Genomic DNA, 22,588 nt, shown 5'->3' on the forward strand with positions numbered 1-22,588 from the left:
ATTGCAGGAGCTTACTACTGCATTATTTCCATTCAGAATCCAAGGCTCCCATTAAAGAAAATAACTATTTTTCTGCCCTCTTGCATCACCACCTTGCACTAACTTTATTTTTAAGAGTTTAATTTTTTAAAAAGTCTATGGGGAGATCATTTCTTCTGGGTCACCTTAAAATCTGAGCTAAATCCTAAAGTCATTATTCAAGTTTTACTCAGGCAAACTTTTATTGAAGAAAACCGGAGGCAGAATGTATAAAACTGGCAAACAGCATAAAAATCTTACTAAGTAAACTCCTTGCTTATAAGTATAATATTAACAAAATGCAATGCAAGTCTTCTCACTCCAAAGCTCATTGAACAGAAGATTTAACTTCTGCCTTCCAAAATTCTACTTGTCTGGGGTGAAAATATCATTAGTGTTTTTATTGTGAAGGCTTGTATTGTAGGGTAAAGCAGATAGTTATGTACCTGGGCTGGGAAGTTTGCAGCTTTGTGTATCTTTTCTCTCAATTCCATTAGTCGAATGCAGAAAAACTTTGTCGCACATATGAAGACAACCTCAATGAGACAAAGACTAAACTGGATGAAATGACTCGCTTAATGAATGACCTCACCACCCAAAAAGGAAAGCTGCAAACTGAGAATGGTAGGCATATGCAGCATCAGTGAGCTTCTTTGAGTTCATTGCAGGAATGTGCTAGACCCTGCAGGGAATTGGAATTCTGTTGCATACAGGTAGCTGAGTGAAGAGTAAACACCTAGTTAGATACTACCTGTGTGGTACCACAGGTGAGCCTTGCCTCACATCCTTTCATCTGGGTTATAAACAAGTCCAGATGGATCTTTTTTTAATCAAAGAGCATCCCCCCTGCCTTTCACAGGTCTCATTTAGTAGTGACACCTATGTGTGCAAGTAGAAGCTCACTCAAATACACCTGGCTTTTTTAAAAGAATAAGCTTACCCTAAGGCTACCCTTGAGCCATGCTGCCATCATATCATCTCAGCTAAACAGGGCAATGCTGAGCAAGGTTCAGCTGTGAAGACCCTGAACAAGGAACACCTCACGTAGGCGGCATTATTGTTTGTGAGTGTGCTATGCCCCAACATGGTGTTAGGGCATTGTGCTTCTGGACAGGCATTCTTTGCAGTGAGACATGAAACCAGCGTTTTATTAGTGATAATTCACGATCCTATGCCACTTTTTGCCAGAGTCAGAGTTTTAATCTCTGCATCTTGACCAAATTCCAACTCTGATCACTGTTTTGTTAACCAACATTCCTATGTATTTTCACTTGGGTGTTATGTTTTTCATTTCCTGTCCTAAACTAGTGTGCAGCATTGCTGTGCACTGTTAAATGGCTGCTGCATACCATCTCCACACTGGCTGTATTCACGTGGTGGCTAATGTGTTCCCATGTATTCTCCTGACCTGCCTCGTAGGAGTTGTGAAGTTGATATTTCTAAACTGCTTTGCAACATTGGGGAAAAGGTCTATAGAAGTACAATGTACAGTAATAAAAAGTATGAAGGAAAAAAACAGTAATTGCACATGGAAGCTAGTGTATGTCTACTTCAGTGAATGATGCAAGAGTCCAACTAAAATTAATGTACCACTGTACATGCCATGTGTAAATAAACTAAAAGAAACCTCGCATATATCTGAGAAGGCTGACTCAGATGCTTTTCTTAACAAGAGATCAGCCATATTCACTGGGGAAGGGTGGGGTTTCTCTTTGGAGGGTTGTAACTAAACCTTGAATTTGGCCCAGTGGGATAGCAAGCAACTAATGTTCCAATCTTGCTTGGTTAAAATCCCATGGCAGGTGAATTTGCAAGGCAGCTAGAAGAAAAAGAGTCACTGATAAGTCAGCTTTCCAGAGGGAAGACGTCATTCACTCAGCAGATTGAAGAACTTAGAAGACGGCTGGAAGAGGAAACAAAGGTAATGCTTTGGCTCTTTCACCCCATTTGCTTATGTGTCAGCTTTTGACAATGATACATTTCACTAGCTATAGTTTAAAAAAAAAAAGGGTGAGATGGCTGGAATGCTTGTTGACTGAGATGAATGGGAATGGATTTGTTTACTTTTAACGAGGAGGAAAACTAAAACCAGACATTTGAGCCTAAACATTCTGATGGCAGTACTAATAGGAATTTCTGCATCTGACCAGGACAAGTCAGAGAGGTAAGGAAGAGGAGTTAGTTATACTCTCTCTTTCTAGAAAGAATCATTCTAACAGGGGCTCCAAGCAGTAAAAAGTGTTTGATAAATCTTAGAATTTTCATTTGAATGTTTGGATGCTTATGCGAATGAATTAGAACATGTTTGGTCTCAATGCTGGGCTGGACATGACACGGGAAACGGGCTTTCTCGTGGCATTTAGGGTGTTTCTTACTTCCATTTGGACCAGAAATACCTTGAGAATGTCCTTTCTTGTTCTCTTCCCCTCCCCTCAGCTGTAGCCAGACACTCGGAGACAAAGAGGAAAAGGAACTGAACTTTTTGTAACCTAGAAAGGCTCAGTTTGGATTGTTGGGGACCTGTTGGTTGGGGCTTATTGTGTCCCAGACTGGTTTGCCATCCTTGACTATAACGATGTAACCTATTAATCCTGCAGTCCAAGAACGCCCTTGCTCATGCACTGCAAGCTGCAAGGCACGACTGCGATCTTCTGCGGGAGCAGTTTGAAGAGGAGCAAGAAGCCAAGGCAGAGCTGCAGCGGGCTCTGTCCAAGGGAAATGCAGAAGTGGCACAGTGGAGGACTAAATATGAAACTGATGCCATTCAAAGAACTGAGGAGCTAGAAGAAGCCAAGTAAGTGGTTTCTATTATTGTTGCCTTCTTCCTGTACTCCACTGGGAGAACTACACTCCATAGCATTTTTTAACCACACTGAAATATACAGAATAAGAGGATTACAGTGCTAGTAGTTTCCACACTGTCAGATGAATGTACGCTCTGTCTGTGTTGTGTTTGCCATCTCCAAGTGGCTCTTGCCATTAATCAGGAGCCACACTTACTTGATAACTTGTTTGGGAGCTATTCATAGAATCGTAGAACCGGAAGGGACCTTGAGAGGTCATCTAGTCCAGTCCCCTACACTCAAGACAGGTCTAAGTATTATCTAGACCATCCCTGACGGGTGTTTGTCTGAGCCGATCTTAAAAATCTCCAGTGACAGAGATTCCACAACCTCCCTAAGCAAAATTTATTCCAGTGCTTAACAACTCTGACAGTTAGGAAGTTTTTCCTAATGTTCAACCTAAACCTCCCTTGCTTCAATTTAAGCCCATTGCTTGCTGTCCTATCCTTAGCAGTTAAGAACAACAATTTTTCTCCCCCCTCCTGTAACAACCTTTTATGTACTTGAAAACTGTTATGATGTCCCCCCTCAGTCTTCTCTTTCTCCAGACTAAACAGACCTCTTCAATCTTTCCTCATAGGTCATGTTTTCTAGATCTTTAATCATGTTTGTTGCTCTCCTCTGGACTTTCTCTAATTTGTCCACATCTTCCCTGAAATTTGGCACCCAGAACTGGACACAGTACTCCAGCTGAGGCCTAATCAGGCCTGTTCATGGTTGTCTTACTGCTCTGCCCCATTTTTCCCCATGTTAGAAAAAAGCTAGCGGCTCGCCTACAGGAAGCTGAGGAAGCAATTGAGGCAGCCAATGCCAAGTGCTCTTCCCTGGAGAAGACAAAGCACAGGCTGCAGAACGAGCTGGAGGACATCATGATTGACTTAGAAAGGGCTAACTCGGCAGCGGCAGCCCTGGACAAGAAGCAGCGCAATTTTGACAAGCTCATCAGTGACTGGAAGCAGAAGTACGAGGAGACGCAAGCAGAGCTTGAAGCTTCCCAGAAGGAAGCCCGTAGCCTGAGCACAGAGCTGTTTAAACTGAAGAATGCCTACGAAGAAACTCTGGACAATCTGGAGACAGTGAAAAGGGAAAACAAGAACCTCCAAGGTAGGCCATGCATAACAGGCTCAGCAGTAGTTAAGAGAGAACCTGGTTGTCTTGAGATGTGGTGCCCCTGTAGAAGTGGGATAAAATTAGTCTCACTACTGCACTGGAGCAGTGGATGTTCCCTCTGTCACTGAAATCTGTTCTATTTTCCTTCTCTACATCCAGTTTTTAAACGAATTTGGTGCTGGTGAAAGATGCTGAATTAACAGCATTTATCCACAGGAACAGGAGCAACATACAGGCAGTTAGTGCATGCTTTTCTACACTAACCTGCCAAAGTACCCCAATTGTACCCTGTAGCAGGGTCTATCTTCATGGGATAAAGAAGAAATCAAACCCTTTCCATCACTGGCCAACTGCTGAGCCTGCCGACAAAGGACCTAACTGGTACCAGTTATGGTGCTTTTTGTAACATGGAACACTTCTCCACTAGTGTATGAGAGACAAATAGTTTCACTGAGGCCTCTGAACAGCCATTTTGTGATAGATTTTTGGCCACAATCCCTTAGCAAATATTTTGAAATATCCAGTCCCATGTAATTAGAAAAATTTTAATGGAACTGTACTAAGTTCTTCAACTTTATTGGCTTGTTGTCTAGAATTTTGTTTTGAGCTGTACCATCCATCTGACACTTATGACCAGAGTTAAAGTCTTAAAATAGTAGGTCCTATTTCAAAAGATCATGGAATCATAAAGGAACTCTCAGGTGTATGTTACTCACAGGAAATCCAACCAGTTCTTCATACAGGCCCAGAGGAGTTCACATCACAAAATAACCCCAATCATCACTGTTGTCCTTCTTGGCAATCACTTGAGTGAGCACAAGTATTGAATGGGGGTGGAGAGTTAACGTACTCTGTCATTGTTTAGAGGTGCTACTTGGAATAGGAGTGAGGAATGTAGATGGACTGCTGCATGGGACATTTGAAGTTTGGTGGACAGAATCATAGAAGATTAGGGTTGGAAGAAACCTCAGGAGGTCGTCTAGTCCAACGCCCTGCTCAAAGCAGGACCAACACCAACTAAATCATCCCAGCCAGGGCTTCATCAAGCAGGGCCTTAAAAACCCCTAAGGATGGAGATTCCACCACCTCCCTAGGTAACCTATTCCAGTGCTTCACCACCCTCCTAGTGAAATAGTGTTTCCTAATATCCAACCTAGACCTCCCCGACTGCAACTTGAAACCATTGCTCCTTGTTCTGTCATCTGCCACCATAGAGCCCTTCCAGAAACTAGCAAGTTTGCTAAACTGCTACAACCAGTTTAAAACGGGTTGTGGAGAGTCCCCACACAAAAGATGCACTGCTTTAATTAAACAGATTTAAGTGAAATCAGTGCAACTTCTGTGTATAGACAAACCTTTAGCAAGTTATTTGGAAGGTGATTTTTGTAATCACTCTCTGTGCCAGGTGGTAAAATCATAATGTTACACTTGTATGTACAGTACTATGTTTCTGGGACTTTCTGATACTAAATTCTTCTTCTTGTCATTTCAGAGGAGATTTCTGATCTGACTGATCAGATTAGTGAAGGAAACAAGAGCCTTCATGAGATAGAAAAAATCAAGAAACAGGTTGAACAAGAAAAGTCAGAAGTTCAGTTAGCCCTGGAAGAAGCTGAGGTAAGAGGAAGGAAGGGAGGGAAGGAGGTTTGTCTGTTGCTGCATCACTTTCTCAGTCACACAGCAAAAATTTACTGCTTATTATTAGGAGATCTTTCTCTGCTCCTCTGTATTTACACACCAATCTTGCTGGCCTAAATTTTCAAAAGTAACATGATTTTGGCAGCTTCAATTTTTGGGTGTCCAAACTGAGACACCTCTATAGTGACCTGATTTTCAGAAACTGCAAGAAACCCTTCCTCTGAAAATCAGGCCTCTTCAAAGCAGCTCAGCTTGGAGCATCCAAATTCCCAGTCACTTTTTAAAATGCAAGCTGCCACGGGTGGTGGTTTTGTTCATCCAATTTAACACCTTACTGAGTATGCCAAATATCTTGTATTCATCAGCAAATTCGTAACTCTCATCTTCCTCTTTGAGCATTAAAAGCTATAAACTTTATGAAGTTTTATTGTAAATAATGTCTCACTATGGATTGCACTGAGATTAGTGCCCTGCTTTCTTCCTACAATGATAGTTTGCTAAGCAAGAGTAGCAGTCTCATAAACCCAAATGAAAAGAGGCCATTTAGAAAATCTTTAAATCCCAAAGGAGTCTGGTAAAAATCACAGTAATTTTCTGCAGTGACAGGCATGCATACATACATGGAGGACCCACCTCAATTTCTGAGAGTGAACCAGCACTACAAAATTCATTACAGGCCAGGTGGAAATCAGCTCCTGGTTATTCATTTAAAAGGTCAGCTTGTAGATTTCTTGAGGTTTTGGTACACTGTGGGGCTAGGTTGGTGCATCAGTGTCTGATGGCTAATATAGCATGTGGCGGGGGATTTTTCATTAAAGTCAAGTGTTGAATTTTTTGTGTCAATATTTTTTTTGCCCTCCTCTTAACAATGTTTGCAAAAATGAAATTAACCAAATAACTGTAAAATGTTAATACACTAAATATGTGTAACTTTTTTTGGTCTGTTACAGGATGTTTTATACTTGGCAGGGATTTCATGGCCATGTAGACAGGTGTTAAAATCAGAGCGGAGAAAATAGCATCCTTTTCCAGAGCTCTGGGGTGCTGAGAGTGATTATATGTGCAGTGTACATATTTATCTCATGAGAGAGAATACATCCGTTCTTGGGGTTATAATGACACACCTGACTTTCATGAATTATGTGGAATACATCCCAGAATTCTAAGTCTGTGAGCAGATCAGGCTAATGAGTGCAAGGAAAGTTTGTGTTACATCCCCAAAATGATGATGTATCTTATTTAAAAATCAGTTGTGGAGTGCAATATTTTTTAATAAGGTTTTTTCTTGTGAATCTCGGCTTCTGGCTGTTGCTTTAATGTGCAGTACTTTTGTGTGCTGTTACCATTGGTGGTTTATTAGTGTGGCGTGTTTGTTAAAATGAATATAGATGGTGCATGGTGACCAGAAATAAGGGATAATTTGCTTATCTGTGTCTTTTGTATGTCATTATTCTATTGATGATATCTCTTGAGACAAATGTAGATCAATGAGTGACTGCTCTCTTCACAAGTACCCAATCCTTACCCAGCTAATCTGCCTGTTTAAATCAGAGGAAGTTTTGGCTCAGTCAGGAATCAGTCTGAATTCCCACTGACTTCAATGGGAGTTCTGCTTAAGTAAGACCTGCAAGTCTGGGGCCTTAGTATTTAACCATATTACGTAAAGTCTCTTGATCGCAATTTATGGGGGGGAAACAAAAACAAAAGTCATGGGATTTAAAATAGGAGGTTACCAGATAGTTTCCTTACAGGTTTTACTGGAAAAGGGGAAGATCTTGATAGCTACATATTTTGTCATGAAAACCTGATACTTTTCATCCTTCTCTTCCTTTTGGTGTCAGGTTAGAGATTCACTTACACAGATCCCACTGCCATCAATGGGAGCCATGCATGCTTCTAGAACAAGATTTGGCAAGGAGTATAGTATTGATGATCATGTGAATGAGTATAGTTAATTTCAGCAAACACATGTACCTATTGATGTAAGGCTGATGGGGAGGTGGGGGGGGAAAGACAGATTTAGAGAGGTTTTGCAAACAATCCTGTGGCTGAGTTCTGCTACCACTGAAGTCTTTGGGAGTTTTGCCACTCACTTCAGTGGGAGCAGGATGGAGCCCTTTTACCATTACTGTGTAAAGCTTGTCTGTATACAGTTTTTGTATTGGTACAAAAACTGAGTAGACAAGGCCTAAGACATCAGTTCTCAAACTGTTTGACCATGTGTAGTCTGAAGAGGTGACTGCTCATGTTTCCAGCTGCCAAATTGCATTAAAAGATAGGTAAACACATTAGGAAAGCTAGGTTACTTTTCTCAAGAAGCAACTGTAGTTGCCACAGGTAGATGGTGATGGGTGAGGAGACAGTCAGGAATGAGGAGGTGGTGTCCAGGGTCAATCTCAATGTTGCGATTCATACTTTGAAAAAGTCTAAGGATCTCTGGCCTAAGAGACTTGTTCAGTTGTGTGCCTTTTATTTCAGGGAGCCCTGGAGCATGAAGAAAGCAAGAGCCTTCGTTTTCAACTTGAAATTTCTCAGATTAAAGCAGAGTTTGAAAGAAAACTGGCAGAAAAGGAGGAGGAAATGGAAAACATTAGGTACTATACAGTGAGAAAATGGTTTGTAATTGGTGAAACTCAGAAGTTCTGACGTTTCTTCAAGGCTTCTGCCAGCTTTTCTGATCATCCTGGAAATCTGGCTGGAATAAAGTTTCTTGCAAGCTTTCGGTATTTTCATCTCTGGCCAAAGAAGGAAGCACAGAGATGTGCAAAGCTAAAAACAAAACCAACCGTTGAACAGTTGTTCCGTTAAATGGGTCATGTGTGGGTCAGAGTTGGATGCAGTCCACTTTTTCTAACCAGTTTGGCCATCCCTAAAAATACTTACAGTTTCTTCCGTTTACCTAAAAGGGAGGGGTGTTCCATAGTGGGATTAATCCTGGCTGCAGTATCATGACTCAGAATGCAGTAAGAGAGCATATGAAAACCAGGTAGATTAGCCAAACAAAGACGACACATTCTCCTGCTAGATATAAGGGCATGCCTAGTGATAGGCCAAAGGCTTATCTTCACTAGCAACTTAACACAAGGTAAAGCTCCGTGACACCTGCCCACAGACACACATCCATCATTTGTGTGTGTAGTGGTGGTAATAACACAACTCAGCGGGGGTATAAGGCAGACCTTGAGAGCCACTAAGTCAAAGAATCTGTAGTGTGGAAACAGACTAGTGATGCAACACTCGCATCAAGGGCTGCTATTACACTAATGCCTTCCAACACTCCGCCCAAGAACTGCCCCACAGTAGGCAGCTGCTTAGGGTGCCACATCTGAGAAGATGCTGCAACAACACTGAGACTAAAGCTGGTTGAAAAATGGAAAAACCATTTCAAAACTTCTAAATTGTTTCCTTTTTGCAGGATTCAAAATGGGACAATTTGGGGGTTTTTTAAAGTTTTTCTGACATGTTTAAAGTGTTTTCCCTGTTTCTTTTTTGCCACTCAGTGCAATAGAAAGTGTCTGATATCCAGATTTCTTTCCATTTTTTTCCACTTTTTGCTTTCATTTTTCCTTTTGCCGCCCTGCAACTTCTAAAAACTTCTCCACCCTTTTGGGAAATTAGAAATTAGAGTTAGTTTCATTTTTCCTGTAATTCTGTAATTTTCCCAAAGTTGAAGACGTTCTGAAAAGTTAGTGGCAAAAGGGGCCATCTAGAAATCATTCTTTCTGTCATATTTGGGAGCAAAGAGGAATGAGGGAAGAAACCGGGGGGCAGGGGGGAAGAGTTGAAAATTCAGCATTTGATTAAAAACCAAAAAACTGTGAGAAAGTATAAGCTTTTCACAAAAAGTGGTTGATTTTGAAAACCGGTCATTTTTTGTTGAAAAAATTTTGTTCGGTTTTAACTAAGATCCCTGTGGACATGTTCACCAATAGGCCTACACTGAATTACTGTTCTGCCTGTGGAGTGTCTGCCATCGCAGCCTCCCCTCCCCATGGGGTTCTACTCCATTGTAAGCAGCAGGCCCTTAAAGTTGCAAAACGCACCCTGGAAATCTTTGTGCTGGCTCCCCAGGTACATGCCTGGAAGCAGCACTACAGGGTTCTGAGGAACATTCCTAAAAGTACGGCCCACAAATGAATAGAATCAGGGACCTTGTCTTGGAGGGGAAATAATGACATAAGGATCTGAATGTGGTTGGTGAGCTGGATGGACTACTAGGAAAAAAGAGAGCAGGGAGCAACCGGAGGGCACTAAATCAAGGAACATAGCTAGTAAATGAAAACAGAAATGATGTGGTGTGCAATAAAAAGCTACTACTAGGCAGGGTGGCCTAGTGGATAGTGCACCACAGTGGGACTCAGAAGATCTGGGGTCTGTATCCAGATCTGCCATTGGACTGCTTCACCTTTGTAAGTCTCAGTCTCCCTATGAGCAAAATGGGGTTAATGACGTTGCCCTTTGTGACGTGCTCTGAGATCTACTGAGGAAAAGCGCTATAGAAGAGCTATCATCAGCAATACATATTCAGTGGGCAGGAGAAGCCTGGAAAGCAGTACTAGTGGAAGAAACTTTAGAAGTGTGGGCGTGACTGAGTCAGCCGTGTGATATGGACATTAGAGAGTGATTTTTGGACAGGTCACAGAGAGGCATCACACTGCAGAGTAGGCAGGTGACAGTTCCTCTGTCAGTGGTTAAAATAGATTGAGACAGGAGCCAGAGCTCTAGACAAAGCCGCCAGAGAGGAGCACTGGACGGGGAGTTCTCCCTCTGCTGTTAGCAGAAGGGGGGGAGGGGAGCTGCACTCATCCCACTCTCCCTTACTGTAGCCTGTGCTTTTTAGGTCCCCATGATGCCCACACCTGCGACACTACCTTTAGTTCCGGGCAGCCCGCTGCCAGCAACACATAGATCCATGTGTCGTGAGTTTATACAAAAAGCACTAAAAATGCTGAATTGACTTTTGAGGGCAGATGAAGAGCTACCAGCAAAGGTGTGCAGTTTGGCTCAGCAGAGACAGAACGGGGAAGATTTATCAAGGGGGACAAGGGATTATCTGAGAATTGAGGGGGATGTAACAGGAAGCAAGGAGATGAAAGCAAGGGTTTTCTTGTTCCTTGGGTTATTTTTTTCCCCTTTGAGTGAGCCCTATTAGGCTGAGGAATTACTCTCCTTTTGAAAAAAAAAAAGGAGTACTTGTGGCACCTTAGAGACTAACAAATTTATTTGAGCATAAACTTTCATGAGCTACAGCTCACTTCATCGGATGCATGAAGCTCATGAAAGCTTATGCTCAAATAAATTTGTTTGTCTCTAAGGTGCCACAAGTACTCCTTTTCTTTTTGTGAATACAGACTAACACGGCTGCTACTTTGAAACCTCTCCTTTAGAAGTAAATTGGGCAAAATTCTAGAAAATGTGCTATAGGGAACAGTCCTGCAATGTCTCCGAGGTCTCTGACAGGTGCTTTCCATCCCTGATATGTCTGAATAATGGTTTGGTGTTTTGATTATGTGAGACTTGGAACGATTCCCAGACATGCTGGGCTGTTCCTGAGAACTCTGGGGTTGTTGTGAGTGATATGAATCTCAGCACTTATTTTGTATAACAAAGGACAGGAAACAGACCAATTATGGGTCAATATAGTCACTGCCAGAAGCCCTTTAAAAAAATTCAGCAAATATCAGACACTTACAATTCCTTGAATCATTTCCTGGTAGAGAGAGGGGATAATGAAGAACCTGCCAAAACCTCAAAGCATGTGGCTCAGAATCAGGAATTCCTGAGTTCTAATGACTCACTGTATTGCAAGGGACAAACTACATACCTCTCAGTCTCTGTTTCCCCATATATAAAATAGGAATACTTGCCTACCTCTCAGAGGTGTGAGTATTGATTGATGGTTAATGCCTGTACAAAATGGTACAAAATTCGTCTAGAGCTTCAGATGTAAAGCACTGAAGTAGTGCCAAGAATTAAGTATTGTTTGTTGCGTTCAAACCCAGAAGAAAGAATTTGTGACCCTCCCCAGTGTAATAGCCTCAAAGGTGCTATTTGGACATTTAGGGAGGAAGAAGAGGGGAATGATGTGGCTTGCTATGTGGCACATAATAGTCTAGCCTCCTCTGGGCTGTAATACTTTGGTCTAATTTTGGATGTTGGGTTTAGTGTGTGGGTGCTGATTGGTATAGGTGGCCTGTGATATAGAGGAGGACAGACTAGAGGATCTGGTGGTCTCTTCTGGCCTTAAACTCTGACTATGATCAGGAGCTTTTTGAGGGGAGCAGACCGAACTAGTGATCACAATGGGTCATTATGTACTACTGCTGTATACACTCATCCATATATGATTTCATTCCTGAAAATGCAACTCTTTCAGGAAATAAAATGTTACTGGAGGTAATTAAAACTTCTGGGGAGGGAGGGGAAAGATTTCCTTACCCCTATAATGTCTTCTGAATATTACTCCAAAATTAGGAGAAACCAGCAGCGTACCATAGACTCGCTGCAGTCCACCCTTGATTCTGAAGCCAAGAGCAGAAATGAGGCCATCCGGCTGAAGAAGAAGATGGAAGGGGACCTCAACGAGATGGAAATCCAGCTCAGCCATGCTAACAGGCATGCCTCAGAGGCAACAAAGACTGCACGTATCCTGCAGGCACAAATAAAGGTACCCCATTGAGCTGCTACTCAGAACTACCCAACCACAAGCAAGGGCTGGGTTTTATTAATATGTAGCAATTCAAACAGAAAACACACACACACAGAGCAAGTGCTTTTACAGCAATTATTATGAGTACAAACTGAGACTCTGTTCCAAAAGACTAGGTGCAGTTAGCGTGCCATGCAGCGCATGGCCAGTCCTGGGTGTGTGTCTGCTACAAAGTACTTCTTAGCCTATAACATCTTCAAAGAGCTTGATAAAAATTTAATCAGATTCTTCCCGAGGGTCACAGGGTCCTGATGAATAGACAGCCCTCTGTGAGGGGGAAAAGCAGCAGTACAAGGGACTTCCTGTCCCCAGCTGATGGGTCCTTGAAAGGAGGAGCCATTTGACAGGGAGTCAGAATGGCCAGATGATCTGCGTAGCTTCATTTAACTTAATTCTCCAGCAGCCTCTGCCAAATAGTTTCCTATTAAACTGATGTCGGGGCATAAAGTCAGATTTCCTGGAGACTCCTTAATCCCTCACCTGCACTCCCCAGAGGATGAATCCACAAAATACCCCCACTTGAAACCACCACTGACTTGGAAGATGCAGTTCATGGCCCCAACACAGCAGGCCAGGGTGAATTAAACGTGCTATTTCTCACAGCATGGAGGGAGGAAGTCTTTGCAGTACTTTTCTAAGTAGGAGCTAAAACAGCTTCGAGACCTCCTGGATAAGCCTCCATTCCGCATTGTTCAGACAGATTTTCAGAGGCTTTGGCATGGAACAGCAAAGACTTGAGTTCAAGTAGGGTGGCCAGATAGCAAGTGTGAAAAATCAGGACAGGGGGTGGGGCATAACAGAAGCTTATATAAGAAAAAGCCCCGAATATTGGGACTGGCCCTATAAAATCGGGACATCTGGTCACCCTAAGCTCAAGTCCTGTCACGCTAGTGTGTGAGAATGCTGCTGTTTCTGCTCCAGGACCTGCAAGTGCAGATGGATGATTCAGCACACCTGAGTGAAGACCTGAAGGAGCAGCTGGCGGTCACTGACAGGCGGAACAATCTTCTCCAATCAGAGCTTGATGAGCTGAGGGCCGTGCTAGACCAGACTGAACGTGGGCGTAAGCTGGCGGAGCAAGAGCTACTGGAAGCCACTGAACGTGTGAACCTTCTCCACACCCAGGTTGGATTTCAAGGAGTGGGAGGGGAGCGGTTTCCTAAGCGCTGTGTACACTAGTCTCAACAAGCAGCAGTAGTGGCCATTGGAGAAACCTAAAGATTGCACATGCCAGAAGGATATGAATGCCATAACCACCGACCATCATTTGTCAGAGAAGTTTCATTCATTCCACTAAAGAAAATGAGTCAGTCAGTCTCTCTCTCTCTCTCCCCATATTATACTTCATTCCCATCATGATATCAGTGCAGAAGTGATCTAGCCTGCTATAATAAACACTTCCTAGAAAGGGTAAAGATGGAAGTCAGATGATAATTGGGTCTTTACCTTCTTTCACAGGGTGTCATAGAATTTCAGACTATCTTACTACTAGTGTTTACACGCAGCAATGTTAAAACCCAGTTGGGTTTGTGGATTGTATGGACGCTATTTTGATGGGGGGGTCAGGGGAAGTGGTATGTGTGACCTTTTTATGCAAGCTGCTTAGAGAAGCCTTCAGTAAAACATGCAAAGTCCATTCATTATGTATAGCTACATTGAGCAAGACAGTACATTTTAACTGGCAGCAAGTGGCTCCATACCACATCAAAGATCTTCATCAATATAGGGCCATCAAATGGTAGGCTGATGAGGGCTGGGATGGGGAGAGCAGATAAAATAAGTGATTTGCCCTTGTTGCTTGTTACCTCCTTAAGTGGAGACTGTAATTCTTAGCAGGTTCTAGGAGGCTGTGTCTTCACAGACGGGGATGTCCACTCCAAACCCCTATGAGCCCATCTCTAAATAATTAAATACCAGCAGGCGATGAAAGCTTGTCATGCATTAGCAAAACTTGTGCTGCTAACACATTATGTGCTACCTCCTGAACTGCAGCCACAATATTGGATTTCCACTTTAATCACCTTTTAGAATAACTGAATTTGGGCCCTTCATTGACCAGAGCTGAAAACACTGCACCAGTCCCCTATTTCAGTGTTTGGCTGAATTTTTTTGTTTAGTTCCATTTTGTTTGTTAAATACGGATATTCAGAGCTCTGGGAACTTTTTTAAAAAAGATAAAATACACACAATCTAAAGATGGTCTAAAAAATAAAGTCAGGCCCATACCATGTTAATAGATACTGTATCCTGTGAAGTCTAGGGAGCTGCAAAAATAGACGTGTGGTCATAGGTTTGTTGTAGGACTTCAACAATTTATCTATGTCCCTAATAATCTTTCCCCTCCTTTTTTTAACAAAAAGAACACAAGCCTTATCAATCAGAAGAAGAAGCTGGAGACTGACATCTCTCAGATGCAGAATGAAGTAGAGGAGGCTATACAGGAGTGCAGGAATGCTGAAGAAAAAGCCAAGAAAGCTATCACCGATGTAAGTAGATTGGCTGCTTGTTCCCTTTTTGCAGGTATAGCACCATATTCTGACAACACTTCGTGCCCCCTGAATTTCCATTTCTGTGGCTATGGGGCGGGGGGGAGGGGGAACGGTTTATTCAGTGGGCTCCAGAGCTGGCTGAAAGGGGTTAATGCTGCCCTGGTGCAGAAAAGGTTGGAGGGAGGAAAAGAGAAACATTTTCTCCTTGGTCAATTTCTCTTCTCCAAGAAGGGGCACATCTGCTGATCCTGAAACTCTGGGTTGGGTCATGTCACCTCCAAATAGATCTTTGCATCTGGACAAGCTGAGACAGTTGGGAGCCCACCCTCCAAGTTCCACTTGGCAGCTGCGTAGATCACAAGAAAGGCTCTGATTGGAGGGGGGACATTCCAGATTCCCAAAAGAGTAATTTTAAAGTCAGATGCCGGCCAGAGATGTGGGATCCACATGACACTACTCTCAGCACAAGACTATGGTCAAGAGAAGAGAGATCGAAGACCTCTCTTGGAGAGCAGAGGAGTCAAGCTAGTGTTGTTTCAGCTCCAGCAGAACTGGAGAAATCAATGTTGCCAGAAGGGTTATATCAGCAAACAATGTGAAATTCAGGGACCCAGGTTTCACAGTGTTGAATCCCCATGCGTTGTACACCCAGAATTCCTGGAGGAAGTTCTTCCTGTATTTTTTTTCCCAACTGTTCTTCAGCTGGTCTATCTCCTTTGGAGGTGGGAGATGTCACCAGTTCAACTCCAGCACAGCAATTATCTTCTGATGGCTGTACAGTGACCTATCCAAAATATGTAGCTGGACCTTGGTGTTATCATATCTGTCTGTTCAGAAATAGACTCATTGCACCGCTGTTAGCAATGTCAGCAGAAAGACCCAAGACACAATAGGGCATGGCCTCTGAACTCTTCGTCCCTAGATGTGGTACCTCACAGTCACTGCCGGCACAGACTGGGGAAGCTTCCCTAACACTGCCCAGACTCTACCTATTCTATGGATAAATAGAGAATTGGTCTTTCAGGCCTGTTAGCCCAGCAACTTTCACAAGCATTGCATCTAGACCATTTTTAGTACAGCCTGTATAAAATGTGTGTAACAAATGGCACAGTTTTACTCAACAGAAAAGCCACATACAGGTATTGAAGTAGGAAGCTAGATCTTAAATCACAGAATTAGAAGAGAGAGATGGAAAAGACCTATTAGGTCTGTCAAGGTTCCTTCCACTCTGAACTCTAGGGTACAGATGTGGGGACCTGCATGAAAGGCCCCCTAAGCTTATTCTTACCAGCTTAGGTTAAAAACTTCCTCAAGGTACAAACTTTGCCTTGTCCTTGAACCCTATGCTGCCACGACCAAGCGTGTTAAACAAAGAACAGGGAAAGAGTCCACTTGGAGACGTCTTCCCCCCAAAATATCCCCCCAAGCCCTACACCCCCTTTCCTGGGGAAGGCTTGATAACAATCCTAACCAATTTGCATGGGTGAACACAGACCCAAACCCTTGGATCTTAAGGACAATGAAAAAGCAATCAGGATCTTAAAAGAAGAATTTTAATTAAAGAAAAAGTAAAAGAATCACCTCTGTAAAATCAGGATGGTAAATACCTTACAGGGTAATCAGATTCAAAACATAGAGAATCCCTCTAGGCAAAACCTTAAGTTACAAAAAGACACAAAAACAGGAATATACATCCCATTCAGCACAGCTATTTTACCAGCCATTAAACAAAAGAAAATCTAACACATTTCTAGCTAGATTGCTTACTAACTTAACAGAAGTTCTGAAGAGCATTCCTGACCTGGTCCCGGCAAAAGCATCACACAGACAGACAGACCCTTTGTCCCCACCCACCAGCTTTGAAAGTAACTTGTCTCCTCACTAGTCATTTTGGTCTGGTGCCAGGGAGGTTATCCAAGCTTCTTAACCCTTTACAGGTGAAAGGGTTTTGCCTCTGGCCAGGAGGGATTTTATAGTTCTGTATACAGAGAGGTGGTTACCCTTCCCTTTATATTTATGACAAGGTCACATTGTCTGTCCATCAAATCTACTTGTGAAGGACAACTCTCTACAGAGTACTCTCTGGTACTTTGTTCAGTCTAGTGTAAATGATACAAGCAGTGGGGCTTCCCTCACTTCTCTTACAAGCCTCTTCCCACAGTCCAACAGACCTCACTGTGATGTTTTATCTGTATTTTAGGCAGCAATGATGGCTGAGGAGCTTAAAAAGGAGCAAGATACTAGTGCCCACTTGGAGAGAATGAAAAAGAACATGGAACAGACTATTAAAGATCTACAGAAAAGACTGGATGAAGCAGAGCAAATAGCACTGAAAGGTGGCAAGAAGCAGATCCAAAAGCTGGAGTCCAGGGTAGGTTTTCTGTCCTGTTTATAGGCCTGCCAAAGAAGAAGATACTTCATAAAACTCAGACAATATGGTTGCTCTGGACACAGTCACTTCTGACCTTGGCTTAGGGACCATCTATAAAGTAGAAAGAACTCTTTAGAGATTATATTAAGCGTAAACTCTTTTAAGAGTTACACCTAGGCCAGGTGTGAGGTCCACATGGACCCATCTTTCCCTTTTATCACCTGACTTGGTTGGCATAGCAATGTGGTTGTTGTAGCCAACACCAAGTATATGATGAAGTCCATGCTTAAAATAAGGCATAAAGTCTGAAAATGGAAAAGCCTCTATGCTTCCAGCTTAGCTTGTGACCTCTTTGGAGTATTTGTATGTTTGTACAGTTTCTAGTATGTTGGGGTTACAGTCCTGATTGGAACTGCTAGTGCAATATGAACATTATGTAATAAAAATGCATAATAAACTGGGTAGAAAACCAACATCTACATGGAAATTTTGGTCTACTGCTGAAGCACATACTTGGAGATATGTGACAAAGGGTCCTGCAAAGATGAACATCACTTAAACTGTAAATTAAACTATTTGATGTTTAAACATGTGGAATTGCATAATGTTTCTTCTCTTGCAGGTACGTGAGCTGGAAAATGATCTAGAGAATGAACTTCGTCGCAATACAGAAGCCCAGAAAGGAGTCCGCAAATATGAGAGACGCATAAAGGAGCTGACTTATCAGGTACTGTAGCAAAAACCCCAGTCCTTCTAAGTATTATACTAAACTGTGGGTCCCTGGAGGAAATGTTTTCTTTCAAATACAGTGTTGAGCTGCATCCTTCACCCAGTGGAAATGAGCACTGCCAAAAGCTTTGTCTGTGCTAGTGAATTTTAGAAAAACACTTTTCAATGCTACCCTCAATTAACCTAAACAATTGTTAATCTAGTGTAGTTGGAGCTTTAGCATTTTTAACACGGTGCTATTTAAACCTGTCAAGGAGCATCCGTAGGTACCATTTTTCTTGATGCATGAGAAGGAGACTCCAGCTCTCTCACTCAGGTATTGACCCTACTAACCAGAATAAAATAGATTAAATTTACTTTTGTCACTGGAATAAAAAGATAAGCTTCCACACGCACAGGGAGAAGATATGCACTGGGGTACCATTTTTACTCTATAGAGTAGAAATGTCCTTCATCATCTCTGCATTATTCGTTAGGGAGTCTGTATCACTATGCTTGATACTTTCTAAATATATTTCCTGATAGTTCCTTCCACTGCTCTGTGTTGGTTTTACCGTTGAAACAAATACATACCCTTGGTCAGTCCACTAGAATATTTTTCTTATCTCTATACATAGTGATACTAGTTGAACTGTTTTGTTTCAAAGTCCTAAATTTCCAATGTGATAGAAATAATTGCCTCACAAAACTTACTCAGTTTGTGACATACTCGTACCTTCTGCCTATACATACCATTAAAGCATTTTTTCTGTTTGCTTGATGTAGGCAGAGGAAGATAAGAAGAATCTGACCAGGATGCAGGAGCTGATCGATAAGCTGCAGTTAAAAGTGAAAAGCTATAAGCATCAAGCTGAGGAAGCTGTAAGTGACAGGAACAGTTGTGACATGGATTTTTTTTTTTTTTTAAATTTAATCAAGTCATGCCCTCACTGACAATTGCATCCTTGGTCATTTGAGCTCACATCCTCAGAGGCATTTAGGCACCTCCCATTGAAACCAATGAGATCTAGGTACCTAAATACCTTTGAGGATCTGGGTCTCAGGGCCTTCATATACTAAAAATCATTTAGCAGTTTTATTAAATATATTCAGCTTAGCTGAAGATCTATGTAGTACTGATTTACACTGTACACTCCCTACCCGTTCCATCTTAAGCAGCTTGCACTTGGTGTTGTGTATGGATATAGTTTTCCGGAGCTGTCTTTCTGTGTATCCTGGGCAAGGGGTTTGGATCAACCAGAGTGAAACTTTTCATGACATTCTGTTAACCCGCTAAGTCGGTGATTACTGAAAAATGACTATAACGTAGTTCCATGTTAGAAGGGTTTTTTCCCCATCCTGAAAGTTTCCCTTAAAATGGGGAGTACTGGTGAAACCAGCAAAACATTTGACTAAATGTTTGCATCGCAAAGGTTGGTTAAGCCCCACGGATATTTGCCGCTTAGTCTCACACACTTGAACCTTGCCTGGTACTGAAGATCACCGTTTTCAAATCTACAAGGGAAAAATTTGTCTAATCCTTTGTCTTACCAGGAAGCACAATCCAATCAGTATCTTGCAAAGTACAGGAAGCAGCAACATGAGCTGGATGATGCCGAAGAACGGGCTGAAATAGCTGAATCTCAAGTTAATAAACTGAGGACCAAGACAAGAGATATTGGGATAAAAAAGGTATGGTGTTATTCTGCAGAATAAGTGAGTCTCTGCACACTGACACATGTGCACACATACACGCAGAGGAAGGAGAACTGATCAGCACAGCTCTACATCAGTACTATACGAGATAGGAAAATTATTCCATATCATAAATCTGAACCAGATTGAAATGTGAGTTTTTATTGCAGCCTTCTATTTTTTTACATTACGGAAAAACTTTGGGAGAGTGACCTGAACCTTATAACCTGCCAAAGAAACATGTCCTTAATATATCCCAATACAAACTTTGTTACTTGAGCAGCTGTAACTCGAAGAGAGTTTTTGCCAATACATAATCAAATATTATTCTTTGATAGTGGGTATTCAAAAGCATCGTCTCTTGCAATGTACCATGGATTTCTACCTGTCCTGTAGGGCCTCTTCCACAACACAGTGCAGCCTGAGGATTATGGCACTGGCAGATTTTTTGGTTACACACAATTTCACCTTCATCTTGAAACTGCGCTTTCAGTGCAGGGTGATAGCTTTTGCAGTTTGGGGTGTTAGTGATTGGCTGTATAGGCACTCTAAGTCATTCATATTTTATTAATATTTGTATGTGGGTTTGCATTTGGAGTAAAGGGAACTTACCACCAAGCTGTTGAATAAAGGTTCCAAATTTCTTACCTTTGGGGATGTGGTTTGACCTGCAGTTGAAAGAGTGAGAGAGCCTTTGATTACCCAAATCGTAACAGGTGCAAGTATGCTCCTCATCCACATATGAGGCATTGAACAAGGAGTTGGAATGATCTTTGTCCACTTGACTTAGAGGCATAATCTAAACTCTGAGGCTCAAGATTTTAGAAATGCATGTGTCGGGTGACCAACCCCAGCCATGATGGCACAAAGAAAACCTCTCTCTCTCTCTCTCTCTCTCCCCAGAACTTAAAAAGGAGATTTTATCCAATCACCCTCTCCTTTGTTATGATATCCATTGTGTGGCAAGATTTTTCCAATTTCCTTTGCCTGCCCACACCAGAATAAATCATATGGGGCTAGGTCCTCCGGTGGTGTAAATTGATATACCTTTCTCGATGATGAAGCCACACTGCCTTACGCCAGCTAAGGATCTGGCCTTCTATACCTTTAGGCCCTGTGCTGGTGCTGGAACTATGGGTGAAAATGTGGCTCCCTCAATGTTGTGTAGCTTTTTTTAAAAAATTAAACTTTGGGGTTTTTTTATTCCCTTGCTAGTTTCTGAAAGTGCATTTTTCTGGTGAATGTCCAAGTTCTTCCAGTCCCATGAATTCATGTTACACACAAAGCCAAGCTGTTGCATAGATTTATTAAACGCCATCTTGTATTTCATTTAATCCTATAAATTATTATAATTTGCACTTTTACACCTAACTTCTCTTAATACAATTCAAATACATTTTAATTTAATTATTAATAGCAGCATCCATTGTTTGCATTCATCAGCCACTGACAGACAAGTACCTTGTTCCTGCCTTAAGCAGCTCAGTCTAAAATAGAGGTTTGGGAGAATGGGGTACACAGTTTTCCTTGTGAGCTAATTCACTGTAAGGCACATGGCAAATGTGGATCTTCAAGCGGAACTTAAATGCTGAGAGGGTAAAGGCCTTATAGATAAGCTCAGAAAGTCTGTGCCATGCAGCGAGGCAATGTGGAAAAAGGCATGGTGGTGCTCATATGAGAAGTTGACAGATGGGTGGCTGAGGTTGGGAACACCAGCAGAAGAGAGGCAGTGTATGCTTCCACTTGCGCATGCTTCTCTCCCTCAGGAGAGGATGAGAGAAACATGTGACAGCCAGTAGTCACGTTGCTTACTGAACTACTGATTGTAGCATCTGAGCACCTGTGATGAATGCCGTGCAACATAAGAACCTTCGTAGAACAGCAGGGCACCGTGCAGCAAGACAAGCTCAGATAAGTAGGACAGGGCAGCGTTATGTGGAACACTGAAGCTGCTAAGCTTGAGTTATATGCAGTAGCAGTAGAGGGATTCTCAGAGGGGAGTGACATGGTTGAAATGACTGGTGCCCCTACCTGCACTAAAGTTCCCTAGTGCACTTTGACCTACTCCCATTTCACAGCGGGAAAGATCAAAAAGCACTAGGGACCTTTCAGTGCACAGCGGCAGGGTCCACACAAACACTTAGTGCCCAGGAAGGTAGTGATGGATACATATACAGCCCGGCTTGCTGCAAATTAAGTGTTCATATAGACAAGCCCTTAGCGAGAACAGTTTCAATAGAATGGGCTATATTACCACAGAACTGTGGTGTACCTCCTAACAGCGCTGCATGAAACTCATAAGCTGTTAATAACATACACATAGTATCAGGACAAGAAACTAAGCAGTATTCTCAGCTGGTGAAAATCAGTAATAACACCACTGACTTCAAGAAAGCGAAACCAGTTTATGTTTATGCCAGTGAGAATTTGTTAATACAATAGGTAAAAGGGAATAGAAGCTTTTGTCTGATACTTGAGAATTTACTCTTTAAGAAATGATGTAAACGTTTTCATTCTTAATTGAATTATACTGTCTTTCTCACAAAAATCACATTTCAGGTTCATGAAGAGGAGTAAATACACTGTGCGCTGAGTAACTGAAGACCGAACAGCGTTTGATGCTTCATATTAATTGATGAGCTACACAGTTGAAAGCAGCAGTAGAATAGGCACCTTAAGAAATAAAAATGAAACGAAAACCCAAACCAGATTTTGCAGTGTTTTTCTTTCCCTTACACTTGTTGAGGCCTGGTCCCAGAGCTCAAAAAAAACCTGCTTGAATCCTGCTGACTGCCCTGCTCATTATCTTGGAACAAAGCCTAATTGTCAGTAATGCAACTACACACACACACACAAAGTCATTCACATTTCTGAAGTTAACATTCTTCATACAGAGAGTTTTAAAGTGACCAAGACTACCCATGTGCAGGGGGCAGCCTTCCACATTTATGGCCCTAAGCCACTTACTCACATCCAGCCTGTCAGCCGCAGTCCCATACTAGTTTCA

At 42.2% G+C, this 22,588-nt stretch overlaps 1 protein-coding gene across 1 annotated transcript in view; it reads left to right on the forward strand.

Moving 5' to 3' along the window:
* MYH15 (myosin heavy chain 15) overlaps window positions 1-22,270 on the forward strand; it is a 60,973-nt gene extending 38,703 nt beyond the window's left edge. The window contains exons 29-42 of the mRNA XM_073306318.1: window positions 516-642; window positions 1,821-1,939; window positions 2,616-2,812; window positions 3,616-3,965; window positions 5,464-5,588; window positions 8,088-8,203; window positions 12,084-12,276; window positions 13,240-13,443; window positions 14,679-14,804; window positions 17,008-17,178; window positions 17,801-17,905; window positions 18,673-18,768; window positions 19,441-19,578; window positions 22,141-22,270. Coding sequence (XP_073162419.1) covers window positions 516-642; window positions 1,821-1,939; window positions 2,616-2,812; window positions 3,616-3,965; window positions 5,464-5,588; window positions 8,088-8,203; window positions 12,084-12,276; window positions 13,240-13,443; window positions 14,679-14,804; window positions 17,008-17,178; window positions 17,801-17,905; window positions 18,673-18,768; window positions 19,441-19,578; window positions 22,141-22,158 — 2,085 coding nt within the window. The 3' untranslated portion in view covers window positions 22,159-22,270. The remainder of the gene's footprint in view (window positions 1-515; window positions 643-1,820; window positions 1,940-2,615; window positions 2,813-3,615; window positions 3,966-5,463; window positions 5,589-8,087; window positions 8,204-12,083; window positions 12,277-13,239; window positions 13,444-14,678; window positions 14,805-17,007; window positions 17,179-17,800; window positions 17,906-18,672; window positions 18,769-19,440; window positions 19,579-22,140) is intronic.
* Window positions 22,271-22,588: the final 318 nt, after the last annotated feature.

The sequence above is a fragment of the Lepidochelys kempii genome, chromosome 1, assembly GCF_965140285.1.
Source record: "Lepidochelys kempii isolate rLepKem1 chromosome 1, rLepKem1.hap1, whole genome shotgun sequence".
NCBI classification, from domain to species: Eukaryota; Metazoa; Chordata; order Testudines; family Cheloniidae; genus Lepidochelys; species Lepidochelys kempii.